This window comes from Lissotriton helveticus, chromosome 8 (assembly GCF_964261635.1).
Source record: "Lissotriton helveticus chromosome 8, aLisHel1.1, whole genome shotgun sequence".
NCBI classification, from domain to species: Eukaryota; Metazoa; Chordata; class Amphibia; order Caudata; family Salamandridae; genus Lissotriton; species Lissotriton helveticus.
The window spans coordinates 466664678-466692353 of NC_136069.1; the positions used below are offsets into that span (position 1 = coordinate 466664678).

General features: G+C 47.2%; 1 protein-coding gene across 3 annotated transcripts in view; it reads left to right on the top strand.

The window, feature by feature from the left end:
- SETDB2 (SET domain bifurcated histone lysine methyltransferase 2) overlaps window positions 1-27676 on the top strand; it is a 545734-nt gene that overhangs the window by 419061 nt on the left and 98997 nt on the right. For all 3 annotated transcript variants that reach the window (XM_078657342.1, XM_078657343.1, XM_078657344.1), the window contains one exon: window positions 13061-13437. In XM_078657342.1, the coding sequence (XP_078513468.1) occupies window positions 13061-13437 (377 nt within the window). The remainder of the gene's footprint in view (window positions 1-13060; window positions 13438-27676) is intronic.

Here is a 27676-nt window from a genome sequence, read left to right on the forward strand (position 1 = left end):
CGCACTTACATCAAGGGGACTGGATGTGTTCTATAGATCTTCAAGATGCCTATTTCCACATTCCAATCGCTCGAAAGTATCAGAACTTTCTGAGATAACGCATTCAGTCAGGCCACTTCCAATTCAGGGTCCTGCCTTTCGGACTGAAATCAGCTCCTCGCACTTTTTCAAAGTGCATGGCAGTAGTAGCTGCATTCTTGGTACGGAAACAAATCTTCGTCTACCCTTACCTAGACGACTGGCTTCTCAAAAGTGTGTCCAACTCTTCTGCAGCAAAACCTCACTTACTGCAGTCAGCAACTGCATCAGCTGGGTCTGCACGTCAATTAAAAAAAATCCATCCTCAATCCAACATAGAGGATACATTACCTGGACGCGACTCTGGACACGGTAAACGCAAGAGCGTTTCCTTCGGAGGAGAGACCATCATCCATTCTCCGCAAGTGTCAGACCTTCTTGAAGAGGCCTCATCCCACGGCCCGACCGGTTTCATTTCTACCGGGGTCGATGGCCTCATGCATTTTTCTGATGCCAAACTCCACATGAGACCTCTACAATAGACTCTGGAGGATCAATGGTCTCAGATCTCCAATCGCTGGGAAGACACTGTAACCATACCTCTATCTGTCCGGCTCTCCATCAGTTGGTGGATGCGACGGTCTCATCTCCTGATAGGACCTCCTTTTCACGAGGTGCTTCCCAAACAGATTCTGGTGATGGATGTAAATGTAAATGTACATGTATTTATATAGCGCAAATCACCGACCCGGTATCTAAGCGCTTGCTTAGGGAACCCGTGCTGGTATTCCCCGGCAGGGTATCCACAAGGTGAAAGCCAGGCATCCCGCCGCGAGGGGCCATAGTGGAGATTAAGCAAGCTATTGCCCAGAGTCGCAGAGTGTGACCCCGTGAGTTGAGTAGGCGCCGGATGCGTCCCTTCAGGGATGGGGCGCTCAAATGGGGTCCCTGCAGATACAAGGACGTTGGTCAGAAAGAGAACAGCTATACCACATAAACATGCTGGAGCTCAGGGTGGTTAATCTGGCTCTCAAGGCGTTTTTCCCTTCCATCAAATCGACTGCTCTGCTTATTCAGACGGACAATACAACAACGATGTGTTACCTGAACAAGCAGGGGGGGCACCATGTGCAGACCCCTGTTGCCGGAAGCAGAAGCGATTTGGAAGGGGCTTCTAGCACGAGGCATGAAGATCTCCGCAGTTCACCTATTGCTACAGTAAAACAGCCCCAAAAACAGAAGCTTCCTGACCCCACTAGGTTATCAAACCTCAGACCCATCTCACTTCTGCCATGCCTTAGCAAAATTGCAGAAAAACTAGTGAATATTCAACTTAATGACTTCCTGCAATATACTAATACCCTGCATCCGAGGCAATCTGGTTTCAGGCCTGGACACTCAACAGAATCAGTGCTGCTCCTTACCACAGACACATTAAAGTTTGCCCTTGATCAAGGCAAGGAGGCAGTGCTGATTCTGTTGGACCTGTCAGCGGCGTTTGATACCATATCACATAATATCCTAGTAGACAGACTAGATTGCAGCGGAATAAAAGACAAGGCTTTGGCCTGGATCACAACTTTTCTAGATAAAGGACACCAGATCATCACATTGGGCAGCTAAAAATCAGGGGAGAAATGGTTGTCATCTGGGGGTCCCCCAGGGCTCTTCCCTGAACCCCACCCTGTTTAACCTTTATATGACACCACTTCTCTCCTTGATAGCCACCTTCGACATTGAGTCAATTGCTTATGCTGATGACACCCAACTTATTCTCACGCTGGACAAAAACTCTTCAGCGGTGGAGGAAATGTTTCATCACTGCCTCACAGCAGTGATGAATTGGATAAAACATAACCACCTTAAATGTAATAGCGCCAAAACCGAAATCATGCTGTTCGGAAAATCAAATGTTTTCAGTCCTCAGCAATGGTGGCCCGTAGACTCGGATGCTCCACCCACAACAGCAGATTCAGCCAAAAATCTAGGAATAAAATTCGACCCCATACTTTCCTTTCACAAGCATGTGCTTGCAACTGCAGGCATGTGTTTCCAAATCATCAAAACCCTCTGGAAATTCTTCGACCTACTTCGACTCGCTGCTAGGAAGACTGTTGCAGTGGCCCTAATGTTATGTTATGTTAATTTATTTCTTCTATAGCGCACGGCTACTCCATTTGGAGCATCCCGGCGCTTTGGCGAAGAATATCAGCAAATAAAAACAACCACACAACAGCAAAAAGCAGAGACAAATGGAAAATAAATCTATTTCGTGTAGAGCCACGTTTTCAGGTCTTTCCTGAAAGCAAGAAGACTAGGAGCCTGTCTCAGGGACAATGGTAGATCGTTCCAAGCCTTTGGTGCTAGGTAGCGAAAAGACCGACCTCCCATTCTCGCACGCCGAATTGCAGGAACTGTCATCATGGACAAACAAGATGACCTCAGGGTTCTGCTAGGTAAGTACCGGGAAAGACGTTTCCCAATATACTTGGGGCCTGTGCCATGTAGAGCTTTAAAGGCCACGGTCAGGCTCTTGAAAAGAATTCTCTTTGAGATAGGTAGCCAGTGTAAGGTGTTCAATAAAACAGTGGCACCAGCTCTCCTCGGGAGTCCATAGATGGCTCGGGCTGCCGAGTTCTGAACTACTTGCAAACGGGTCAAAAGATATTTCGGTAGACCCAAAAAAAGAACGTTTGCGTAGTCCAGTCGAGAGCCAATCAAGGCCTGGACGATTGTTTTCCTATGTTTGAGTGATACTAAGGGAAGAAATTTCCTCAACATCCGCAGAATGCCAAAGCATTTTCCTGAAAGACACGAGATGTGAGGCCCAAAAGATAGTTCACAATCCACTATCACTCCCAGATTTTAGGCCTTAAAAGACACATTATCGGGGGGAAACATATCTTGTGGCCACCAAGATTTCCAATTGGGTTCGGGAGTGCAACCAAAAAAGAGGAGCTCCGACTTATCGGAGTTGCACTTTAAGCCATGACACCTAAACCACTCAAAGACCGCACCAAGACAATCCCTAATCTGTATGCCATTAAACAACCCGCCCCTATCACATGTGAACAGGAGCTGGGTGTCGTCAGCGTATGACGCGATCTGGGCGCCAAACGACTCAGCGACTGTCGCCAGATGGGCCATAAAGATGTTAAAAAGCATGGGGCTGAGAATGGAGCCCTGAGGGACTCCCACCTCTAGCGGAGCCATGTCAGCGGAGAAAGGGGGCGCCCAGATCGTTTGCCGGCGGTCGGCCAGAAAGATTTAAGCCAGTTCCACACCGTTCCGCGAAGGCCACATTCCCAGAGTCTTACAAGGAGGCCTTCGTGAGGAACGGTGTTGAATGCCGCCGACAAGTCAAGCATGACTAACATGGCCTTTCCCCCAGAATCGAGCACTTCCCTGATGGCATCAGTGACCTCGAGTAAAGCCGTCTCCGTGCTAAAATTAGCACGGAAACCGGATTGCGAGGCGTGCAACAGGTCGTTTCCTTCGATGAAACTGGAAATTGTCCTGTGCACGTATCTCTCGGCCACTTTCGCCAGAGCAGGGAGAAGGGAGATTGGCCTGTAGTTGGCATGGATGAGGGGGTCCAAGGTAGGTTTCTTGAGCAGTGGTAGGATCATGGCGTGCTTCCATGCCTGAGGCACCACACCTGTGGACAGGGAGGAATTCAAAAGAGGGTTTACCAAGGTGTTTAAGGCAGATGCCACTTTCCCCAAATATTTGGCCGGACATGGGTCTAAAGGAGAGCCAGATTTCAGACCTGACAAAAGCTTCAAAGATGTACTTAGACCCATGTGAGGGAATTCAAAGAGGAAAGGGCCTTGACCCTCCACAAAAGATGATGCAGTTAGATGACTCAAATCCGGTCGTGGACAAGAGAAGGAGAGAGAGGCTTGAATAGTCGTAATCTTACTAACAAAAAAGGTAGCTAGTTGTTGTATCCAAGAGTCAGTATGAGTATGACTAGGAATACAAACAGCAGGAGAAGTAAAATCTTGAACCACTTTAAAAATTTCTTTGCAGACATTTTCGGCCTCATCCTGTCTCGCTTGGACTACTGCAACAGTCTATATGCAGGAACTAAAAACTCAGTTGTGAAAAGACTACAAATTGTCCAGAACTCGGTGGCAAGACTGGTACTGAAGCTCCCCAGGGACGTCCCCCAGCTGCAGCACTCAAAAAGCTCCACTGGCTACCGGTTCACAAAAGGATTCTCATTAAGGTCCTTACAACCACTTACAAAGCCTTCAACAAAACGGGCCCAGAATATTTAAGATCAAACATCAAGCCTTACATAACCAAACGCACCCTGAGGTCAACATCAGAAAACCTATTAACTCTCCCCAACTTCAAACTGACCACACGGGAAGGGAAGACTATGGCGGTACTAGGGACAAAAGCCTGGAACACCCTACCCTCTCAGTTGAGGCACACACAAACTGAACTAACTTTTAGGAGCCTCCTCAAAACTTGGATCTTCGCCTTCCCCGATCACTTAGCGCTATCTCTGATCTAAGATACCCTCTTCATCGCCACATCCTCTGTATTGAATCACCAGTTGTCTCTGTTCTTTTTCGCTAAGCGCCAAGATGCTCTCTGGAGTGAACGTTGCGCTATATAAAAAACCCATTCATTCATTCATACCAGGCGTCCTCAACGTCCAGGCGTACGGCCTAAGCAGCCATTTTGCAGAAGCGCACAACTGGGTGCTAAAACAAGAAGTAGCGCAAGACATCTTTCACAGCTGGGGAACACCAGACATAGATCTTTTCGAGGACGCAAAATGCTACGTCTTCACCTCCAGATACCCACAAATAGGCACCAGGGGGAATGCTCTGTTGATAGACTGGTCAGAGACATTACTCTACGCCTTTGCACAAGTCCCCCTCATTCCCCTGGTGATCAGGAAACTGTACGAATCCAAAGCAAAGATGATCCTGGTTGCGCCAGACTGGCCTCGCCAATGGTGGTACCCAGACTTTCTTCATCTGTCCAAAGTACCACACAGGAGGTTACAGTGTCATCCGAATCTGCTGACCAGAGCTGTCGGCAAGGTGTTCCATCCCAACCTGCCGTCCCTGAGGTTAGCAGTATAGCTCCTGAGTTCATCCAATATTGACATTTAGGTCTCTCTCAAGACTGCATGCAGATCTTGAAGGAGGCTCAGAGACCTTCTACAAGAAAGTCTTACGCTTTTAAGTGGAAGCGTTTTTACATGTGGTGTACTGCCGAGGGTCATGACCCTATTTGAGGTCAGGAACAGGTACTATTACCATACTTACTTATTTTGGCCGAAGCTGGTTTGCACTATTCCTCTATAAAAGTTCACCAGGCGGTGATAACAGCATATGGAAAGTCTCCTACTCAGGCTTCTTTCTTTCAGATGCCAGTTGTTAAGGATTTCCTGGAGGGTCTAAAAAAGGTATACCCACCAGTTAGGTCTCCATCTCCTTCCTGGGAGCTTAATGGGTCCCCTATTCGAGCCTATCCACTAAGCCTCCCTATAACATCTTTAATGGAAGACTGCCTTTCTCGTGGCAATCACATCTGCTCGCAGGGTGAGCGAGATACAACCCTTGTGCTCTTCGGAGCCTTATTCTCGTTTTTCATGCGAACAGAGTGGTGCTCAGAACTCACCCAAGGTTCCTTCCTAAGGTAGTCTCGGAGTTTCACATCAACCAGTCAATCACTCTTCCTACTTTCTTTGCAAACCCTTTCCTTCCTGCTGAGAGAACGTTGCACTCTCTAGATCTAAAAAGAGTGTTAAAATGTTATCTAGATAAAAGAAAGAGTGTACGAAAGGCAGACAGGTTGTTTGTTAAATATGGTCCATTTGACACTGGTTTTCCTGCCTCTAAAAGGTCCTTTGCTAGATAAATTGTGTCATGTATCATGTTATCCTATCAGCTGGCACACAAACAACTCCTGGGCAAGCCGAGAGCTCATTCCACAAGGGGAAAAGCAGCTACGGTAGCGATGCTTAGAAATATACCTATTCAGGAAATTTGTAAAGCAGCCACTTGGCATTCGGTTCACACTTTCGCACTCCATTACTGCCTTGATTCTGGCACTCAAGCAGATGCTCAATTTGGTCAAGCATCCTTGAGAAATTTGTTTGGGTAATATATGTTCTGTAAACAAGTTATGATGTCTGGTATGGGCTTGCTACTCTACTCAATGTATATGACTATTGATGAGTATCCCCTGGAAGAGAAGGATAAATTACTTACCTGTAATCCTAGTTCTCTTCCAGGGGTATACTCATCAGTCATCAGCAACCCTCCCTCTTCCCCGGACGAATACCATGGACATATATATGTATCTGTTACCCATGCTATGTTTACACTGTTACACGCCGTCCAAAAGAACTGACCTAACTTTCACCTGTGGTGCATGATGGGATCCTGGGGGTTCCTGGAGGTCTTAAAGGCACGGCGCCAGTTTTTCCAATTCTATATGCAGCCTCTCTAGGCTAATCTGCCTCTGTGATCTTGCCGTTTTACCTTTGAAAATAAAGGCTGTGTTTTTCAAAACAAACTGAAAGCAGTTTTCTTTATCTGTATCATGAAAATATCATGATGTATGTTTCTTTATTTTCTCAAATGTAAAAGATCTACAATGCAACTGTGGCAGTGTGAGCCTAGTAATATGTTTTCAGGCTGCATATGTATATAGATGCATATTATCTATATATATGGGTATTTTTAAATATATTTGTAAATATATGCATATTATTTGTTATTACTCTGGGGTCCCCGCACGTGGGCGGGACTATTCAGTGCTTATGAGTATACCCCTGGAAGAGAACTAGGATTACAGGTAAGTAACTTATTCTTTCCCTCTTTGGTCCCATGAAGTAAAGGAGTCTGACATGCTTTTTGGACCTCACGCTCTTAAAATCTTTGCTTCGCGGGAGTTCAAAATCATGTCTTACAGCCATGCCCTTTTGGTCCTCAATATGTGGAAATAGATATTGGCCCTGTATCTCTGACACCTGTTTTCATCTCCCAGTCCTTTCTGCTCACAGATGTTACCTGTGTCTCACAGTGGGGTCACTGCACTATCAATTCTTGGTACTATCCTTTGGTCTTATGACTGCTCCATGAGTCATCTTCAATATGAATGCCATGGTTGAGGCTTATCTTCAGAAACTTCAGAATTCCCACTTCATTCCCACTCAGAGGGTGTGGTTTGTTGGTGTGGGGTTGGACACGATTTGCTTGAGAGCCTTTCCTTCTTCTAAGTAAATTGGCAATATTAAAGATAGGATCCCTTTGATCCCAGTTCTGTAGTTCCCCAGTCTGTTGTCGTATTGTGCCCTGTGGTGGTGCCTAGAAAGACAGTAGCTCCACCATCAGGGGCTGATTCAGAGATCTTCCATCATGTCTTCTTGAATCTGCATCGGTGGATGTGCCCCTCTACCCTCACGTTGGACATACTTTTGTACGTCTGCAGACGCAGTTCACCGATGTCATGAAGTCCTTGTTGACCTGGGACTTCATCTATGGGAGAAGACAGCACAGTGGGCCACTTACCAGCTATGGCTGCACATTATTGTGCTGGAGTTGCAGACACTGTGTCGTGCCCATAAGGCTTATCTCCCAACCTTTTTTGGGTAGTGTTACTTGATCCTTTTGGGCCACACCACCATCATCAATTATAGGAACAGAGGGGGTAGTGTGCATTCTTGGACCATATGTTCCGAAACCTTACATCTGTGGCAATGGCTTCTGCAGGAGTCATTTTCTCTTGGCAGCCCATCTGACGAGCACTGTGAAAGTGAGGCCAGATACCATAAGTCACTTCACATTAGAGGACCATGAATGAGAGCTTAATCCCAAAGTGATAGTCATGATCATCATCAGATTGATATATCCCTTTGCAGATCTCTTTACCACAGGGCTCTTCTGCCCTGCATTTTCCGATAAATGGTTCCCTGGGAGACTCCTTCACGTTCAGCTTATTGCAGCGTCTGCCTTACATGTTACCTCCAATCCCTCTGCTCTTAAAGGTTCTACAGATGGTTTAAGAAGATCATGCGCAGCTGATTCTGAACTCTCCAGGGGCAAAAATAGTTTGATGTGCTGATCTGTTGATTCTCAGCAGTCGGCTCCCTCTTCCTTCCCTCGTAGAATAGATCTGCTGTCCCTGTACACTGCTTGGGTTCTACACCCCAATCTTCAAAAACCTTATTTGGACATGTCGAGATTGAGCAATGTCGGAGACCTTTTGCTTGCTTCCAGAAGTAGCAGATGTTTTTCTGGTGTCTGAAAACAAGCCTGGCTGATGAGGGATAATACCCCGAAACTGGTCCCTAGGATGCTTGTTTCCGGTCCAGGGAGGACCTGGCCTAGCAGTTCGGGCTGGACTGTTCCCATGAGAAACAGGGTCAAGACTGATTTGCATATGGCTGGGTCCAAACTGGGGTGGCCTAGTGAGCAAAAGAACAATGGATTAAACCTAGATCTGTGACTGGGGTGAGTGTTTGAAAAGTTTCAGCACTCAGTCCATAATCTTGTTGTGTTTGCTGTGTCCAGAAAGCAGCTGCCTAGTCGGTGTGTCTGAGCCACTGGTTCAAATTTGTGTTTCCTGGTGTGAGTGTCCATACATGAGCACCTCTAAGGCTTGCCTTTCTGATGTTCTTCGCATTACTCTCTACCTTACTCAACAACGATGGCATTCCCTACCGTGAAGGGATATTTGGCTGCTCTTTCTGCTTTCGGTTTCTTGACCAACTCTCTTTTTTCAAGTCACTCTTGGTGGTGGGATTCTTCAAAGGCTTGTTGCATTTATTTCCTCTCATTCCCTTTATTGTTTATAATGTTCTGCCGTGAGATATACAATTTGATTTTAATCTTTCTCATGGCTTCACTGTTTGAACAAATCCACAGTTGTTCAATTTGCCTGGTTACTCCTGAACCTACATTTGTAGTGGCAGTCACTTCAGCCAGCAGGGTCACCGAGTTACAGCTACACTGGTGGTGTGACCTCCATTCATTGTCCTTTACCCAGACAGACTGGCCCTGGTAATTGTTTCTGCCTAATCCTATTTCTGCCTTCCACATGTGCCAATGTGTAACACTACTGTAGGAAGATGGCTCTGTATATACTATACCAAAGTAAGGTATAGTGTGCACAGAGTCGAGGGAGATCCCAGAGGAATAGCAGAGACTAAATTAGATGAGTACTAACAGCTCTCTTTGTGGTGATGTGGGCGAGCAGATAGGCTTATCCAGAGGGAGTGTTAAGCATTTATTGTATCCACACACTCAGAGACAGAATCCAGACCAATTAGGGAAGTATAATAAATATATAGTTATGTTGTATTTTAGAACCAAGCAGGACTTGGCACAGGTGAGTAATAGATACTTTCAAGATGTAAGACTTTTCAAGGTAATGCAGGTGTGCTTGAAATTACAACTGTTACAGATTTGTATCCCTTTTAAATGCAGTTTGTATCATACAGTAAATACTTTTAGATTACTTTTGAGTTACTTTGGATTACTTTGCATATCGTGGGTGGTATGCCCAGATACCACACCTGAAGTGTTGTACATACAAGGTAAGTACGACTTTTTATACTTTGCAATTGAGTTCACTTTTCTCCATACATTAGCAGTTCCACACATAAAACCAGTTTAAGCTCAAAATCCTATAACTTGGATTCCTACAGGATAAAAGTGGTTATTGGTTTTGGAGGTAAGTACTCGACTCATGAGGGTGAGCTATGGAGGTTAGGACCAAGGTCCCCCAAGGCCTGGGGGGCACTACAGTTGCACCACCAGCAACACTGGAGCGACCGGGTGCAGAGTGCAGGGGCCCAATGTTCGTCAATTGGGCTAAAGGGGCCTTCGGTTAGGGTCTGCTGACGAGCAGGCCACTCAGCTGTGGGAGCCAAGGTCCTGGATTTGAGGTTCGCACAGCAGGTACCAGCGACCAGCACAGGAGCTGCACCACCAGCGGCACTTGGGTGACCAGGTACAGGGTGCAAAACGGGCGCCAGGAACCCTGTTCTTTCCAATGGAGACCTTCGGTCTTCCTGAAGGCGACCACTGGCTGGAGAGGAAAATTGGGACCTTGGGGGATGCCTGGACATGGTCGGTTGGGCCACCCAAGGTTGTAGGGGGTTGGGATTTTCTTACCAGCTCCGGTTGTGGGGATCCTTCAGGTTGAGGCTGCAGGCGTCATCGAGACTCTTGAGGGGGATCTCAGGTCAGGACCGCTGGCGAGACCTCCTTGGGCTGCTGGGCCACTGGAACTCGGCCCGTGGGCGTCGGGTGCAGAATCACAGAGTCTATAGAATCTGGATTCTGGAGGTGAGTCTTTGGTTGAGCAATTCTGACCTCATGGAAGAGAGAGTGGCAAGTCGCAGGGCAGGTCCTCTGGGCTCTGAGGGTTGCTGGCTACTGGACTCGCTGTGGTTCTTGCTGTAGGCAGGTCGTGAATCGGACAGGCCGGTAGAGGGGGGCCAAGGCAGTTGGTGTCCTCTTCTCCTTCCTGGGTCAGCACAGCTCTTCGGTCCTCCTTCTTTCTTCCTCGAATCTGCCATCTGGGGTTTGGGCTGCTCCCTAAATACTGTATTTAGCAGGCTTTTTAGGGGTCTTGGGTTGGTAGCCAATCTGCTACTGACCTTAGGGTGACAACACCCTTGGTGTGCTCACCCCACATGAGGGGGTGGGCACAATGCCTAATGCTGATTGGAGAGGGCACTGAAGAGTGGGCTTCACCTCGTCTAACATACCTGAGGAATGGGGTTGGCAGAGGTATGCACACCTTCTGGGCTGTTCTAATTTTTCCCGCTTGTGTTCCTGCCGAAAAGGGAGTTAGACAAGAAGGGAGCCTGCTCCTGATGGCAGGAGAGGCTGGGGGACGCATTGCAAAGGCGGCAAGGCCTTTCAAGCTCCCCTGCCACAGATGACTCTTCCGGACCTGGGAAAAGGTGTGAACACCTCTGCCAAGGAAAGGCTTTGTTTCTGGGTTCAGAGAGCTAAGGCTCCCACCCCAGGGGTCAAGAAATGTGTCTCGTGGGGGCAGGCTGGTGTTTACCTGTCAGGGAACACACCAGAGACTGGTTGTCTTTCACGGGCATCTCTGAGATACCCTCTGAGTGCATTGCATAATAAATCCAACATTGGCATCAGTGTGGGTTTATTATGCTGAGAAGTTTTCTACCAAACTTCCCAGAATTCAGTAAAGCCATTATGCTGCAGTGGAGTTCGTAGAGACACACTCCTGGACCATATACTCTTTATGGCTTTACTGCATTTACAATGTCTAAGAATTGATTTAGACACTGTAGGGGTACCGTGCTCATTCAACTGTACTCTCACCAGTGGTATAGTGCATCCTGTTAGCGGGATGGGTGACTTATCTATACCATAGGCAGTGGGTTGCAGGCATGGCACACAGATATGTGTGCCATGTCATCTCATCACTTTTCTCTGCACCCAAACATAAACATGCAGCCCGCAATGGCAGTGTGTGTATGTTAAGGTACAGGACCGCTAAGGGTGGCACAATATGTGCTGCAGCCCATGGAGATCTTCCCTCGTCACAGTGTCCTTGGTACCCATGTTACCTTTTACAAGGGACTTAAATGTGGCCAGAGGGCGTGCCAATTGTGGGTACAATTGTACAGGTTTGGGAAAGAACACAGGCCCTAGGAACCTGATTTGCCGGGACCCAGGGCGCATCAAGTCAAAGTGCATCAGAAATCTGGCAAAAAGTGGGGGCGGGGGTTACTGCAACAGACACCTACTTTCCTACAACTACCATCTTTCTTTCCTCTGCATGCTACCAAGGCAGTGTAGAGATTACTCAGATTGGATTGGGTCTCCTACTACATTGACAATAATTTATAGAACTTTGGGCTTTGCTGAAGCCAAGAAGCGCTAAGCCGTGATCAGGCGTACGATTTCATGTTGGGTCATCCTTTTTTATAAAGATGGAGTACACCTTGGCCAAGAAAGAACGATCCTTCAGCTCAATTGTGTACACTCCATAAAGGCCATGGTGGCATTTACTGTGCTTTACAGCGGCATTTGAGTAAATTATATTTTTAAGGTGACAACTTGGTCTTTTGTGCATATCCTTGCTAAACATAACTGCTTAACAGCTCAGGCATGCAGTGAGGGATATTTCACTAGGGCTGTGTTGTATGTATGCCACGATAACTCAGTGCTACTCAGTCCCACCTTCTGTGGGAAGGGGAGTTTTGTTTTCCCACATCATTTTAAGGTGAGAAGTCTGCAATACTATCAGTTTCATTTTGCATTCCTTAGTTGGTCATAGCAAAAATGCTGGCAACTGACGTTAGTACACTATAAAGACCCATACAGAATCCGATGACCTCACATGCTGAGTGGGTGGAGCCACAGCTGGAGTCCGATAGCCGCACCGGAGAGCTGTTGCTGGGAGAAAGGTTTTTCTGATCCAGTCTGGCATCCAGAGTTTATTCTTAAGGTGAGGAATCTGTGGGAAGATAATAGTATCCACCAGAAATATCATTACTGACGGTAAATATGTTTTTTGACAGACTGTTGTGATGGCCTATACGTGATACAGAAGGACTTGCAGGTTCCACAAAATTCCCGACCTCTTTTTTGATTAAATTTACATGCTTAACCCTTTTTTGTTGAAAAAAGTAAGTATTAAACCTCCCATAATGTTGCTCCTCTACTGCTTTTTTTCAAATCAGTCACTTCGTTTGTAAACACTTCAACTTGCTTAAGAAAGATGATTCACTTAAGTGATCTGTTGATTGGTTGTTAATTATCAATGTTAAGTTTGCATTGAGTTATTCTTTTAAATTCTGATAAGGTTTGCACTGAAATAATTGACTAAATCGCTAGGTATGTTTGTAAGGGATTTATGCATCTTGAGCCTAACATACAACAAGACAACGAAGGTATGTTAAAGTAGAGTTATGACTATTTCAATAACTATTTTTCTTTTCAGAGAGTGAATGTGTTTAACATGTATTTGATTAGGACACGTATGCTATTACTTAACCATCTTAAAAATTTATTGCCAGCCTCAAACTCTGAAGAGCAAGTAACTGAGGTGGAGGATGACGATTCTGATGGAATTTCAGAGTGTTTGCCATCACAGATTCCTCCAAGTAAAGGAAAAAGACAGTCTCTTCGGGGGATAGAACATGACAAGTGTGAGAGGACTTCCATGTTGGATAACAAAAGTGTAATCAGTTTTGCAGTGAATAGACACCTTGAATGTGAGTCCCTTTCGGATCCCACTATAGACAAAAAACAAGACTCTTCAATTTGTGAAGAACGTTTGGCTTATTCTCAACCTCCAGCAAGCTCAGCTTTTTCCTCGGACAATTCAATTGAAGATCAGAATACATACATGTTGGATGCGTCACTAGAAGGGAACGTGGGCCGTTTCCTTAATGTAAGTATGCACTTGTGTTAGGGGTCTTGGGAGCAACCAACTTGTAAACCTCTATTGTGAACCTAGCTTCACTGTTTAATTGAATCTTTGTGGGCCTACCATGCCAAGTGTCTGAACCTAGTAATACTAAAATGTCAAAAGGCTGGAGGATTCCCACTTGATGGAAGATGTGCTTTTAAACAGCCCTGTTTGCACAACATTTCTGATATTCCCTAGTTTTTCATTTATTACCCCTGGAAAATCAAATACTGCTTGTAATAAGATATTGCCCTTTACAAAAGGGGGAAAAGGAATTTCACCTACTAATGGATAACACTCTTTCAGATAAACTCCCATACCAAATTTGTTGAATCCCATAGTAATTGCATTGGCAACGTCTTGTCTCTTTACAGGAAATACAATTGAGCATTTTGTAACATAGAATAGAATTTTATTGGCGTTCGATTAATTAAAATCATTGTCTCGGCACACATATAGACTAAAACAAAAAAAGAATCCATCATGAATCTCCCAGATCAAAGTGCTCCTTGCGAAAAAAGTGCTACTTGCTCCATTGTTCTAACGAGCCAAACCAGTATCATCACCATGCCCTGTGGGTCATCTTGCCATTACTATTGATACATATTGATCCATCATAACTAACACACAGGGGCCAAAAAGCGTTCCGCGTAGGTGCATGTACAAATTTAATTGTATTCCTTTTGAGATCATTAATGGGCCTTATGGATTGCGGATTGCTTCTTTCATAAACTTTTAGAAGCTCCCTGATAACTGTCTTGATTCACTTTTTAAGCAATTTAAAACAGCTGCCATACAAGTCCTCACATTTAAGGTTCCAAACATTGGACAAAGCCATACAGGCCTCAGGGGTCTTAAGACTTCACATATACAGATCACGTCTGCACTGCTTGGCCACACCGTCTGCATTGCGTATTATTTTTATCCTTCTTTCGGCCATACCAGTAGCACCTTATTGGAATAAGGCCAAAGCGCAATCTAATTAGCGAGTGTTTTGAGTAGTTGGAAAGAGGCAGACTCAAATACTCAAGGATGTAAACATTGACTGCCCAACTATCATAAGATGTCACACTTAGCTCCCTGATGTCCTACTCAGCTGAGATTATCTTTGCAGATTTCATTAATAGTTTTGATGTCATTTCATATGATATATTGTTGCATATTAGGTCCTCTGCACCATGCCTTAATAGACGTTGCCAAAAATTATCCCCACACTGAGCCAGTCTCCTAGAATTTCGCCCAGTGGGGTTGTTTCATCGTACCGCTTGGCGCATTTTAAAATTTTTAACAGTACAAGACAAATGTTGCCCTCATGGCCAATTCCTGCTTTATTGGTTTAAATTCCAGTCTAATTTGAGCTTGGCATGTGCAATCTAGTTAACCGATTCATTGTTGTTTTTGTAACCATTCATGGAGTCGGTCCTTAAACATCATTGCGTCATACGATATTGTTGGCATCAGCTTACTTGCAACCACCGTTAGTAGGGCATTGGTATTTTGGCATGTGAGATTCCTCTGAAGTTGGCCGATCCTGCACAACCAGTCCTTCGCTGTCGTTTTCAGAGAATCTAACTGAGCTTTCCTACTACCTATTTCATTAAGCGTCATGCCGAGGTATTTAAAACCTTCTACTTTTCCTATACATGAGCCTCCAATAAAGCAGGTGCCCTTTTTTTATCATATGTCAAGTTAAGATCATAGTTTTTGTGTTTGTTAGTTTAATGATGTTGGCATTTTCTACACGATATCATTCAAGCACATCAAGTGACCTCTTAAGGGCAATTTGGATGCCATCTAATACAACCATATCATCTGCATATTGTACGATTTGTACTATCCTCGGCGAGGCAGGCAGATCCTAGGGGCGACTAAATTACTTTGCATATCTGCCATGTATAGATTAAGAAGTATAGGGTCAAGAATACAGCCTTGTTTTAATCCTTTGCTTGTGTAGATTTTTTCAGAGGTCCCCCAGTTGGCTGATAGTTTAACTTTTACCCACATATTACTGTACAATGACTCAATGAGGGGTGACAGACAGTCTGTTCCACCTCCTGGTTGGCCATCCTACGAGTTGCATGAAGTAATTTTGAATCTGAAAGAAACAGGTTAGTATTAGATTCCTTACCTTAGAATATCCCCAGGCGTCAGACTGGATCCGGAAATTTTTGCGTAGCAGTACCCTTGCGCGTCGGTAGGCGTTGTCTGCGGCTCCGCGTTCGGCGTCGTGGGTGCCGGAATGACGTCGCCGGAGTACTTAGACGTCGCCCTCGCGTGCTGACGTCAGTTCTTCTTTTTTCCGCGCCAGCAAGCGCCGATCCGGAAAAAGTGGTACCCTTAGTCAATTTTCGACTAAACTTTTTCGATCATTTTTGATCTATTTCGAAGTCTGTACGACTCCGACGGTGCCGGTAGGGATGCCCGGGTTCAAACCCTGCGCCGATTGCGACTGACTGATGTCGGTCACCGGTGTCTTCATTGCCTGGGCCTCGACCACCTCGACAACCAGCTGCAAAGAGGAGGACAGCATGAGAGAAGAAGAGGTGCAGCTGAGTCCTGTATAGCCACACAGCGCCTTTCAGCTCTGTCATTGAGTTAAAGGTTTAAAGGCTGCGTTTACACTTCTGACTGAACGCCGCCTGCAATCTCATTTATTCGAAACAGGACTCATACTCTGCTCTCAATCAAGTGGTCAGGCACACAAGCAACAGGCAAGCAAGTGGCCATCAAGCTTTCCAGTAGGGTGCAACCTATGGCGTGGTGTAGCGTGGGCGGTCGGGAAAGCCTCCGGTACACTGCGGGAAAGCCGCAGCTGAGAAGCGGCTAACTGATTGAATAGAGCCACAGAACACCGCTCTCTGCTAGATCTCCGGCTCTCCAACTCGATTTCTGGCCCCCAGAAGTGTATCAGGGCGTCTCTCTCCAAAGTCTATTCAACGAGCCAATCCACTAATTCAAGGAATTCAAATTCAGAAATTTTGCATAAGCAGCAACTTTCTTTCCTGGAAATAAGATCAGCTCTTGCTTGACTTTAAAGAGTTCAAAAACCAAAACCAGATGCGCCACCATGAAAGATAGGTTAACTATTTTAAACACAAACTAAGGTAATGACAAAAGTATTTTTGTTACCAGGTCGCTGTTGCTGCTCATGTGTCAATTGAAGCCCCTCACTCAGAGATATAACTGAGCATCATAGACTAGTGAAATAGGGACATATCTAGGAACGAGGAGAAAAAAATATTGCAAAATTCAGAAGCAAACAGGTTGTCATGGTGCTATCTCATCCTCCTAGATCTCACAAAAATGCCATAAATAAATAACAGCAAGAATGAGTGAACACCCAGAAAATCTACCAAGAGAATTTTGACATCAACTCTAATAATCTCCTGACACTACATTGTAGTTCTACTGAAACGCATTTCAATTAAGAAGGAAAATCTATTAACTTGGTTATCCATGGCTCAACTCTAGTACAGCGTCAACATCCTATTAAGGTAGATTGGTCCAATCACATTTTGATTCCCATTACTATGAACTAGAATGACTCCTTAAGCCTGACACGCTCTACACCTGTATTCGTTACATGGAGCCATTGAAAATCTTGACAGGAGAGTCATGAGTGACTGAAGATGTGCTGAGGATACCCAGATTTTCCTACAGGTAACTTCCGTGCAGCCTATATGTGTAGGAGAGTAGGGTCTGCTTCCTATGGTCACCCCCACTTTTTGCTTTTGCTTTACTGGTTTTCGACTTAGATGTGGCTGTGGGCCTGCTAATCAGACCCACAGCCCAGATGCACTCTCTCTAAATTCACACCATGTACTCTAGGTACATCCACAATTGGGAATTGGTTCACCTTATCAGCCCCTGTAGAAGTGTACCCTAGGTACTCGGGGCATAGGTGTAACCAATTCCTACCAGGGACTGCAGCATGTATTATGCCACTCCTGGCTGGCCACTCAAACTGACACAACTGGCTGATGACTCAGCTGGGGGCAAGGTTGTGTAATCACCCCTTGCTCAGGTATAGTATTCCTATATCTACCCTTAAATATAGACACACAGTAACCTATAAGTCACTCCTATGGCAGGCCTTAACAATCCTGGAGGCAGAGTGCTTGGTTATGTGTGAGATGGTGCTCTAGCATGAGCTGAGCCTGTCTGCAGCTTGCGGAACCATGTCCTTATAGCTGTTCTATGATATCGCCATACCATATACTCTTAAGTGCATTATAATCCTCGCGGTTGAATGCTAACTTTGGTTTGGCTTTATCTAAACATGTCGTTTAAGGTGTAATACGCTTTGGAATACTACCCCCTCGCCAATTCTAGCGACGGGGTTAGCATTCCACCCTTCTAGAGGGAGAAGACATGTTGTTGCTGACTATCCCGGTTAAAGTCAACCAGAGCCCCAGCGTCACAAAATGGTCGCTGCTGCCACAGACACAAGTCTGACCTCCTGCTGCTGGGAGTCCTTCCAGTCACGGAGGTTTGGACAATAGGTTTCCTGCCTGGAGAGGTGCGAGCACCACCCCAGACAGGACTTTGTGTATTGGGACAGGGAGGGCTGAATAGAATGAGACACTGCCTGGGGCACACTAGGTGCTCCATGCATAGTCCAGTTCAAACCGGTGCTGGGGCACTCCAGCCCCAGCTCTGGCGTGAAACTGGACAAAGGAAAGGGGGTGTAACCACCCCCCTTACTGGTCCCACCCATAGGAGGGACCTATTGAGTAAACCAGCCCCCTTTAGTTGTATAAAGGTAGGAGCTGACCCAGGAGACTTTAGATTAATCCTGATATCGACTTGAAACAAAACTCTGGTCCCTTCGACATTCACCTGAGCTGAAGACTGAAGAATCTCCCTTGTGGCCAAGGAGTGACCACCCTGGGCAACCAGGCACCATCCAGCAACTCGACGGCTTGCTTTGTCCCCGTTCCCGCCGGAACCCGAGCACAGAGCCTGACAAGACCTCGACTCCCGGACCTCTCTGACCCCACTGCACGACTCCAGCACAGCTGAGCCCTGTTGAAGGCGTCGGAACCCGGGGACCCAGGCAACTTGGAAAGTCTTCAACTTGCTAACAGCGCAGCTCCTGAGGCATCCTCGAAGCTGTGCACAGGGGACTGAGACACCCTGACACCGAGCTCCACCTGCAACGAAGACCAGCCCTCCACACTCCACGAGATTTGCGTGGGGCCCTTCTGCTTGTGTTCTGCTCGACGCGTTGTCCCGGTTGCTGGCCAGTTGGCTAGTAGCCCTGTGACGACGATCCTTTTGAAAATCCATCGCTGGTCTGGTTGCTCCAGACTGGCACTTGCTTCCCTGAAAAGGTGAAGTACCCCAGACCCTCCTGGTCTGCACCAGAAGCTCTTTGTGTATCCTGCGTGGGTTGCCTTTGCTTAGGCTTGTTGGCTCCGATCTTGAAGTCGACCCCTCCATCTGCGAGAACCTTCGTGGGACAGCTCCTCTCGCACCTGGTCGTCCTCGACGCCTCCTGGTCCGCGTGACTGCAACGACAAGCTTCACGACAGCACCTGATTGCTCCTCGACGACATCTGGTTCCTTCCTGGTTCCACCCGGTCACTGGCTAGTGACCTAGACTCTGTCCCCTCTGCTTTCAGGTCTTCTTCAACTCCGATCCACCCTTGAATCCACCCGGACATCTTCCTCCTGGTCGCCTGCAGCATCTTCTTCCAAGGCTCCATAGGAATCAACGAGAAAACCCTGACACACTTTGACACCTATGCACCCGCAGCCCGTGGGTGAGGTAACGCGAGTACTTCGGTGCTCCTGTAGGGATTGATTATCCTAGTGTCTAGTTTTGTTAGTTGTACATTCCTAGTTAGACCGGAAGTGTCCTAAATCTTCAATTACTTACCTTTTAAGTTCCCATTAACTTTCTATTGACTCTCCCGTGAGTGTACTGACACTGCACGCGCCGCCTGTGGGCCTCCTACTCCTAACCTAAGGGTCAGATAGTGTAGCCCCAGCGATTCTCTAGGCCCTAGGCCTTTCCTTTCCCCGAGTCGTGGTTCTTATACCACTTACTTAGTATATGGTTTTACGCGCCCCTAGGGCCTAACTTTAAATTGTGCTATTTAAAGTATTTCTAAGAGTAACTTGTTATGTGCTTTTGCCTCTGATCTCATAAAGAGTTCAGAGGAGTGTGTTAGTAAATAAATACATATATATTGTATATATATCCTGTGTGGTGTCCTTTCATTTGATATTCAAGGGGTTACATATGGTAAAACAGCTGGCTTTACACGCCCTCAAGAGTCTTTTAGCCTAAGACTGTTCTGTCCACGCTACCACTAGGATAGCTGATCTATAAGGTTGATTTACAACCATCACCATAAGGGTTGTTTGGACCGGTGCAAGGTGTTCACTAGAATAGTGAACATCATATACCAGGCCAACTTCTCACAATATGTACCATGAAGCTGCATCTTCAACTAATATAAAACTGTATGCACAATAACTACCTGAAGGTAAACATGATGTGAACGTAGTTTAACCTAATCAAACACCTTCATGACACAAGGATTCCTTAAAGCTGGGTGACAGAACTCGGCTGTGATGAGTTTTACTCAGATTTTCTTAACAGTGGCAAAATCGCTTAGAATATAGCTAGATTCAAACTTCTCCATGGTTCATCACATCGAGCAAACTGCCTTAAAAGCTGGTGCTACGTTACATGCTATAAAAAACCATAAGTCTTTCTTTGGCCGAACACATTTGGATTCGTTGTACAACCTTTCGTTCTCGCTAAGATTGACTATGGCACTCCGTTATCCACAGGCATCTCATCTTGCCCATATCAAGCCCATTATTCACTCTGCAGTTGTAGACTCATTTTCTACAATGGGAATTTCATCAGATCACCCTGGTATTCAAAAGCTTGCACTGTTCTCTCTTGAAGTGAGGCTAAAGGTTAGGCTGCCTTCTGTTACCTATAATACTGCACATCTCAATAAACCCAACTACCCACTGTTATGTTTTGCAAATGTTGTTCTCTTTTATATTTGTCAGTGTGTTGACATTTCTTGGAGCTTGATGTTCTAGATTCCTGCGGGTTGTAGAACTTTGGGAGGAGTTGCTTGAAGGCAGGTTACAGCCTTTACTGCTAGTGCTGTATTTGGTGTACTGGAATAAAGTATCTTATTTTATACTTTTACTTGTGGACATCCCATTACAAATTTGGCGACTGGTTGGCTGGAACACCAGCGAACCCACAACATAAGGAACATGGATTTATGCATTTGATATGAGAAACAAGGATGGAAAAATAATCGAATCTGTGCAGTGGATTTATTATACAACTAATTTTGGAATCTGTACATTGCAGTAGTGGATCGGATGACTGGTAGCTGGAAAGTGCACCTTGCGGAAAAGTGACGTGTTTAAGGAAGATACACTGCCTTACCTCTGACAGTTCTTTACAGTAGTTGGACACAGTTGGGTGCATCTCCCAAAACCGCTGTGGACGTTCTTTGGTTAGTTCTACTCTGCGCGGCATCTTATGCGCCCTGCAAGCTGCCAGGAACTACGTCAAGCTTGGAGAGTTGCCACATCATCACGCGTATCATACAGTGTTAGAACGCTGCGTAAACTAGGCACAGCGGCAAGAGGTCACAGTGCGAGGTCACGCAATGAGGATAAGTGTGCCACCCTCTTGATTCATCTTCATTGGATATTTATATTGGTACATTACGAGTGGTCAAAGTTTGGGCTTCATAATTGACACATTGTGGGATTTGTTGCTTGACAAGCGGTTGCAGTCAAGCAACTAGTAAGAGTAAGACGCCTCATTTTGCAGTTTTTTCAATTATTTGGAGATTCACCGACAGGGTTCAGTGAATTAGTCTCATTACCAGGGGTGAAGAAAGGACACTGTGTCCTGTAGTTGTGACAATTGTATTAGCCTATTACAAGCATGGTGACACAGAACTGTTCACTCCAACCCCCACAAGCATTTTGGCCTGCAGGAGGAAATCCATGCATGAAATGCGTTGAATGGAAGGCATATTTCCACAAACTTTTAGAAACAATTGCTGAAGAGGGAACATGTTTCCAGAATGGAAGAAAAGGATATTCTTACATTTGGTGGAACCGAAAGGCTTAAAAGTTAATGAGCAGATGACCAGAGTGTTGGGGAGTGGAAAGTTAATGTTTTTGATGAGGCTTTGAGAGATTTTGATAACTATTTCTCAACGAAAGTTCGTATTGGAATTGTAAGATATATGTTTTTTCAAAAGAAACAAGAAGTGAATCCGAGTATTGATGAATACGTTACCTCATTTAGGAAATTATCTGGGGATTGCAAATGTGGTCATTTACGGGAACAACTTATCAGAGATCAAGTAGTCATGCACACTTGTGAGTTAAAGGATTAAATAGTGTTTTAAACGGAACGAGTCTACTAAGGAGGACCTTAGGTGTTATTGTTGTTGGATCACACGTTGCCTCAAGTACATTTTGCCCTTTTACCTCTTAAATAATGCGGCAGTGTCACATAAGAATACCATGTTACATATGGAAATTACATTGCCAGAATAAAAAGGGTATAAACACTGACACAAACAATAAACGATAACCCCCAATCACCACCCCAAGCGAAGTCAACTATCAGCTGGCATCATTCCACAAATAAGGAAAACGCACAGTCTTTCACAAAGTCTCTATACATTCCCTGGCACACCAAACCACTATGACGTTGCTTGGTGTTACTGCCCATCTTCGTCCAGCAGATCCGGGGAGCATTAGGATAGCTAATCACCCCAAACCTTGCAAAACGTACAGGGGCAGCCCCTACTGTCATACATAACCTTTTCCACCAACATGTACATGTTCATGCCTTTTTCAACTCCTGTAGGATCGGGCTTTCCCCGGCTCCCCAGTATCGAGCCGTATCCCTTTTCGCAACTACTAGGCCCAAACTACAAAACAAAAGCCCAGACAATGGTAGATCAGCATCATTGGGGATCACTAAGAGGATAAACTTGGGTTTGAGTGAGATAGATTCACCCAAGACCTTGCCACGTTCTCCGGTAATCACTTTCCAGTAATTCTGAATGTGTGGACATTCCCAAATAGTTTGTAAGAAGGTACCCTCTCCCACGCCCAGACAGTGCAGCTTTTGTGCCCTTACCATCACATTCAATATTCTTCTGTCATAGTACACCCTGTCAAGGATTTTATATTGAATTAAGCATAGCTTCTCTTTAATCGCCATCAGGACAGCCTCCCAGTCGATGTTTTCCAGGTCCCCCAGGTGCTCCACCCATTTTCCTCTCAGCTTATATAAGTTGTCTGGCATGTTATTATTCAGAGTTTTGTTAGTCAGGGAAGCCGTGCCTCTACCAAGATCCTCGGTGAAGAGCCGACCCTCCAGCGAAGCAAACTCCGGGATAGCTTCCCCAGGGATTCCTTCAGCCTGCCAGGCATGGGGGAGCTGCGCATATTTCAGAAATTGGTTCTGTAGTAGGGGATCTCTGTGTATAGTCATAATCTAGTGAATAGTCCCGCTCATGTGCGGGGACCCCGGAGCAATCAAAAATAATCTCTTAAGCTGTCTTTATGTGCAGTCCTGCATAGACACTTAAGAGAGAATTTAAAGACAAATAATGCAGCCTATACTTATCAGGCTACACTGTCCATTACTTCAACTAGATATTCCACCAAAATTAAATTCAGCACAGCCTGCCAAGTTTCTCTCATAGAAAAACTTCCCCTTTTACCAAGAAAGCCTCTGGAAGATCGAGAGGAAGGGGTGGACAGACAAGCCCCATAGGCTGCCATTATGTGGCTCAAAAAGGGATACTGTGCCTTTAAGGAAACTTTCCAGAACTCTCAGTATCCCAGAATGCACAGCAGATCCCCTCCACTTTCAGTTCTTTTTTCCGGCTCCTGCTAGCAGGACCCTGGGGCATTGAGCTCTCCCTTTTTAGGGTTTATTTCTATTTTTTTGCACTTTTAAAGTGTTAGAGTGTGTTCACTCGACGTGTTTTTGAGCCTTCTTTAATTACTGGTGTTTTTCTGGTAATTCTGAGCCCTCATTTATCAAATATGCCTGCCTTATTTGATAAATGCCCTGAGTGCTCTAAGAAGAAGGCCAAGTCTGATCCACACGAGGTGTGTATCCTGTGTCTCCCTTCTGCACATGTTCCTGAGGAGTGTGAGATCTGCCAGACTTTCACCTCCAGGGCCCTGAAGGACAGACAGAAGATCAGGCTCCAAGGACTGGAGCAAAGAAAACATCAAGGTCAAGGTGGGTCTAGGCATGCTGGATCTGCTTCATCTGCCCGTGCTGAGGCCTCTAGGGGGCTCCCCAGTGAGAAGAAGGCCAGAAAACGCCACCGGTCTCCGTCGACGTCGATGGCCTCGGCGTCAAGAGGAATGACCACAGTCTGTTCCCCGTCTCCCCAGGGCTCTGGGTCGAAGCGGCGTCTACGTTCGACGTCGAGGGGACTGACGTCGTGGTCGATGTCGGGTACAGATTCATTGTCGTTGTCGAGTCATCGACATCGAGAGAAGTCACGACGGCGCTCGCCGTCGACGTCGACTAGGCGTTCGACGGCGAAGAGGAGATCGTCAAGAAGATCATCGACGTCGAGACGAAGAGCGTGGAGGTCACGGGGATCTTCGACGTTGAGTAGGAGAAGTCCGACGTCGAGACATAGATCATCGACGTCGAGACGCCGTTCGTAGGCGTCGAGAAGGCGTTCGTCGACGCCGAAGAGGTGCTCGGCGCCTAAGAGGAAGGCTTCGTCCTCCAGGAGACGTTCTGACGCCAGAAGCTCCTCCAGATCATCGGGGGCACGGCGGCGACGTCGTTCACTGACAGGGGGCACGGCCTCTCGGTCTCCCCAGTCAAGTCAGGCTAGGAAGAAGAGGAGAGAGAAGTCTCCGGGCTCTGTGTACTCTGTGGTGTACTCGCCCCCTAAACCGAGGTCGCCTTCACCACCGCCTACGTTGCCAAAGGATCCGCCCCCTCGGATTTTGACGCCACCTCCACCGCCACCTCCTCCTCATCATCCTCCTCCTCCGCCGCCTCATGGGCTGCCACCGAATCCACTTCCGCCACCTCATGGGCGGCCGCCTGCTCCACCGAGGTCAACCTCGTTGCCGCGCTTTCCGACTCCGCCTGCAGGGCCTCTTCTTCCAAGGCTTCCGGTCAGGCAGCCACAACTTCCGCCGCTGAGACCTGCGGAACGACTAAGGCCGAGGAGGTCTAGATCCTGCTCCGGACGGAGAGGGAGATCCAGGAGTCGCCGTCGTTCGTCTACTAGATCTAGACGGCGCCACAGGAGGGGCAGGTCTAGATCTCGTACGGATTCGTCCAGTGCCAGGAGCTACTCGCCTACCCTGTCGGGGTCCCCTCGGACGAGGGTGTCGCCTGTGGACGACATTATATCCTTCCAGGATGTACTGCTAAGAGGGGCGAACAAGCTGGGCATAACACTTACTGTGCCCACGCCGACGACCTCAGTCATTTTTGAGACCCTTCATAAGAAGCAATTGTCTCGACCTCTGTTGCCGTTAGTTCCGGGATTGGAGGAGCCCGCCATGGAATTGTTCCTCACTCCTGCGACTATGAAATCAGCCCCCTCCAGGCTCCAAAAGAAGTACAGGGCTCCTGACTCTGACCCAGCATTCTCAGGGTGGATCCAGCACCGGATTCGGTGATAGTGACGGCGGCGCGGAAACAACATGCCACCACCCCATTATCTACAGTGCCTCCAGACAAGGAGAACCGCTGGATGGATTCGGCAGGCAGAAAGATCTGCGGGACGTCTGCCACCTCCATGAAGGCCGCGAGTGCCTTGGCGTTGTTGGGAAGGTGCGATCGGGCTCTGTGGGAGTCCCTTCAACAGTTCGCTGACCTCCTTCCCAAGGAGAAGAGGGAGGATTTCATGGAGATCCTGAACGAAGGGCTGATGGCCTCTAATCAACTGATCAGCGCAGCTGCGGATTCATCGCTCCTGGCAGCCCACGGGTACTGCCATGGAGTCAACCAGAGATGTCATGTCTGGTTGCGGCTTACGTCCTTGAAACCTGAGGCCCAACAGAGGGTGGCCAACTTACCCTTTTCGGGCGAGACCCTCTTTGGAAAGCACGCTGACGATGAAATGGCCCGGATGAAGGCTGAGGCTGAAACCCTGATGGCTGTCGGGTTGGAGAAGCCCAAGGAACAAAAGAAGACCTACCGCCCGGTACGGGGAGCAGGGCAGGGGGCGAGGCCAGCAAACTGGACAGCAACAACAACGGCAGTTCCAGAGGAGGCCCTTCCAAAAACGTCAGAAGGGCCGGGGTGGGCACCAATCTGCCAATGCGACCAAGGGCCCAGCCGGGTCTAGGCCATGAGCTGTTACTTCCCCGTCCTCCGTTACCCACTCCGGTGGGGGGGAAGTGTCCAATACTACCTGGCAGAGTGGAGAAAAATTACTCAGGACAAGTGGGTGCTGAATATTGTTTGCAATGGATACAGTCTTTGGTTCATCAGCCCGCCTCCAGCAATTCCACCGGTTTGCTCGCAGTTTCAGCTGCGCGAGCTTCAGGCGAAGGCCAATACCCTGTTAAGAAAAAGGGCGATAGAAGACGTCCCTCTGTCTCAAAGGGGAAGAGGTCTTTACTCACGGTTCTTTCTGGTACGCAAGAAAGACAAGAACGAGTCCAGGCCCATTCTGGATTTGCGGCAAGCAAACAAATGGATTCGCAGGGAAATGTTTTGCATGCTGTCTTTGCACCAGATTTACCCTCAACTGCAAAGGGGAGACTGGCTGTGCGCGATAGACCTACAGGATGCATACTTCCATGTGCCCATTGCACAGAAACACCGGAAGTTCCTGCGATTCCAAGTCGGCGCCAATCATTATCAATACACAGTACTACCGTTCGTGCTGAAGTCTGCGCCCAGGACCTTTTCAAAATGCATGGCAGTGGTAGCGGCACACCTGAGAAAGAACAAGGTGTTTGTCTACCCGTAACTGGACGATTGGTTGATCAAGGCATCGTCCTTCACGGAAGCTCAATCGCACTTACAGACGACGTCCGTTCTCTTGAACAAGCTGGGGTTGCACATCAACATGTCCAAGTCTGTCCCGACTCCGGTCCAGTACCTCCAGTACTTGGGAGCCTCCATCAATACGCTGTCAGCAAGCGTGTCTCCTTCGGAGGAGAGACCTTTCTCACTCCTTCGGAAGGCTCAGGCTCTTATGACCGGTCCATCTACAACAGTGAGGACGGTGTCTTCTCTACTGGGGTCGAAGGCCTCCTATAGCTTCCTCACGCCACACGCACGGCTGCACATGAGACCGCTGCAGGAGTGTCTGGAGGATCAGTGGGACCAGAGGCGAGGGAACTGGGACGACAAGATACGACTGTCTCTGCATGCTCTACAGTCTCTGAAATAGTGGTGTTCAGCGGAGAACCTCCTCAAAGGGATTCCCTTCCACAAGGACATTCCCACTCAGAGTATCGTGATGGATGCTTCTCTCCACGGCTGGGGAGCGCATTCCGGAGAGTTACAGATACAAAGAACGTGGTCCCCGACGGAGCCCGCGTATCATATCAATTTCCTGGAACTCAGAACGGTTCTCTTGGCACTGAAGGCCTTCCATCCGTCCTTTCAGACCAACTCTCTGCTTGTACAGACGGACAATACGACCACGATGTATTACCTCAACAAGCAGGGGGGTTCGAGATCGCGCACTCTGTCGCAGGAGGCGCAGGCGATCTGGCACTGGCTGCTGGCCAGAGGACTGACGATAACGGCTAACCATCTGCCATGTGTGCAGAATGTTCAGGCGGACGCGCTGAGCAGACTGCTTCAGGAAAACCACGAATGGGTCTTAAACGACGAAGTACTAGGAGAAGTCTTCGCCAGGTGGGGAACTCCAGACGTGGATCTGTTTGCCACTGCCGAAAACAGCAAATGCCGAGACTTCGCATCCAGGTATTACCAGCAGGGGACGCTGGGGAATGCACTAATGATCAACTGGTCGAACAGCTTTCCGTACGCATTTCCGTCCATTCCCCTGATTCCGGCAGTGCTCATCAACCTGTCCCAGTCCAGGGCGCGGATGATCATAATTGCCCCGGAAAGGCCCAGATAGTGGTGGTTCACGGACCAGCTTCACCGGTCTCTTCTTCCTCACATACGGCTGCCGTGCCGGCCGGACCTTCTCACGAAGTTCGGGGGACAGATGGTACACCC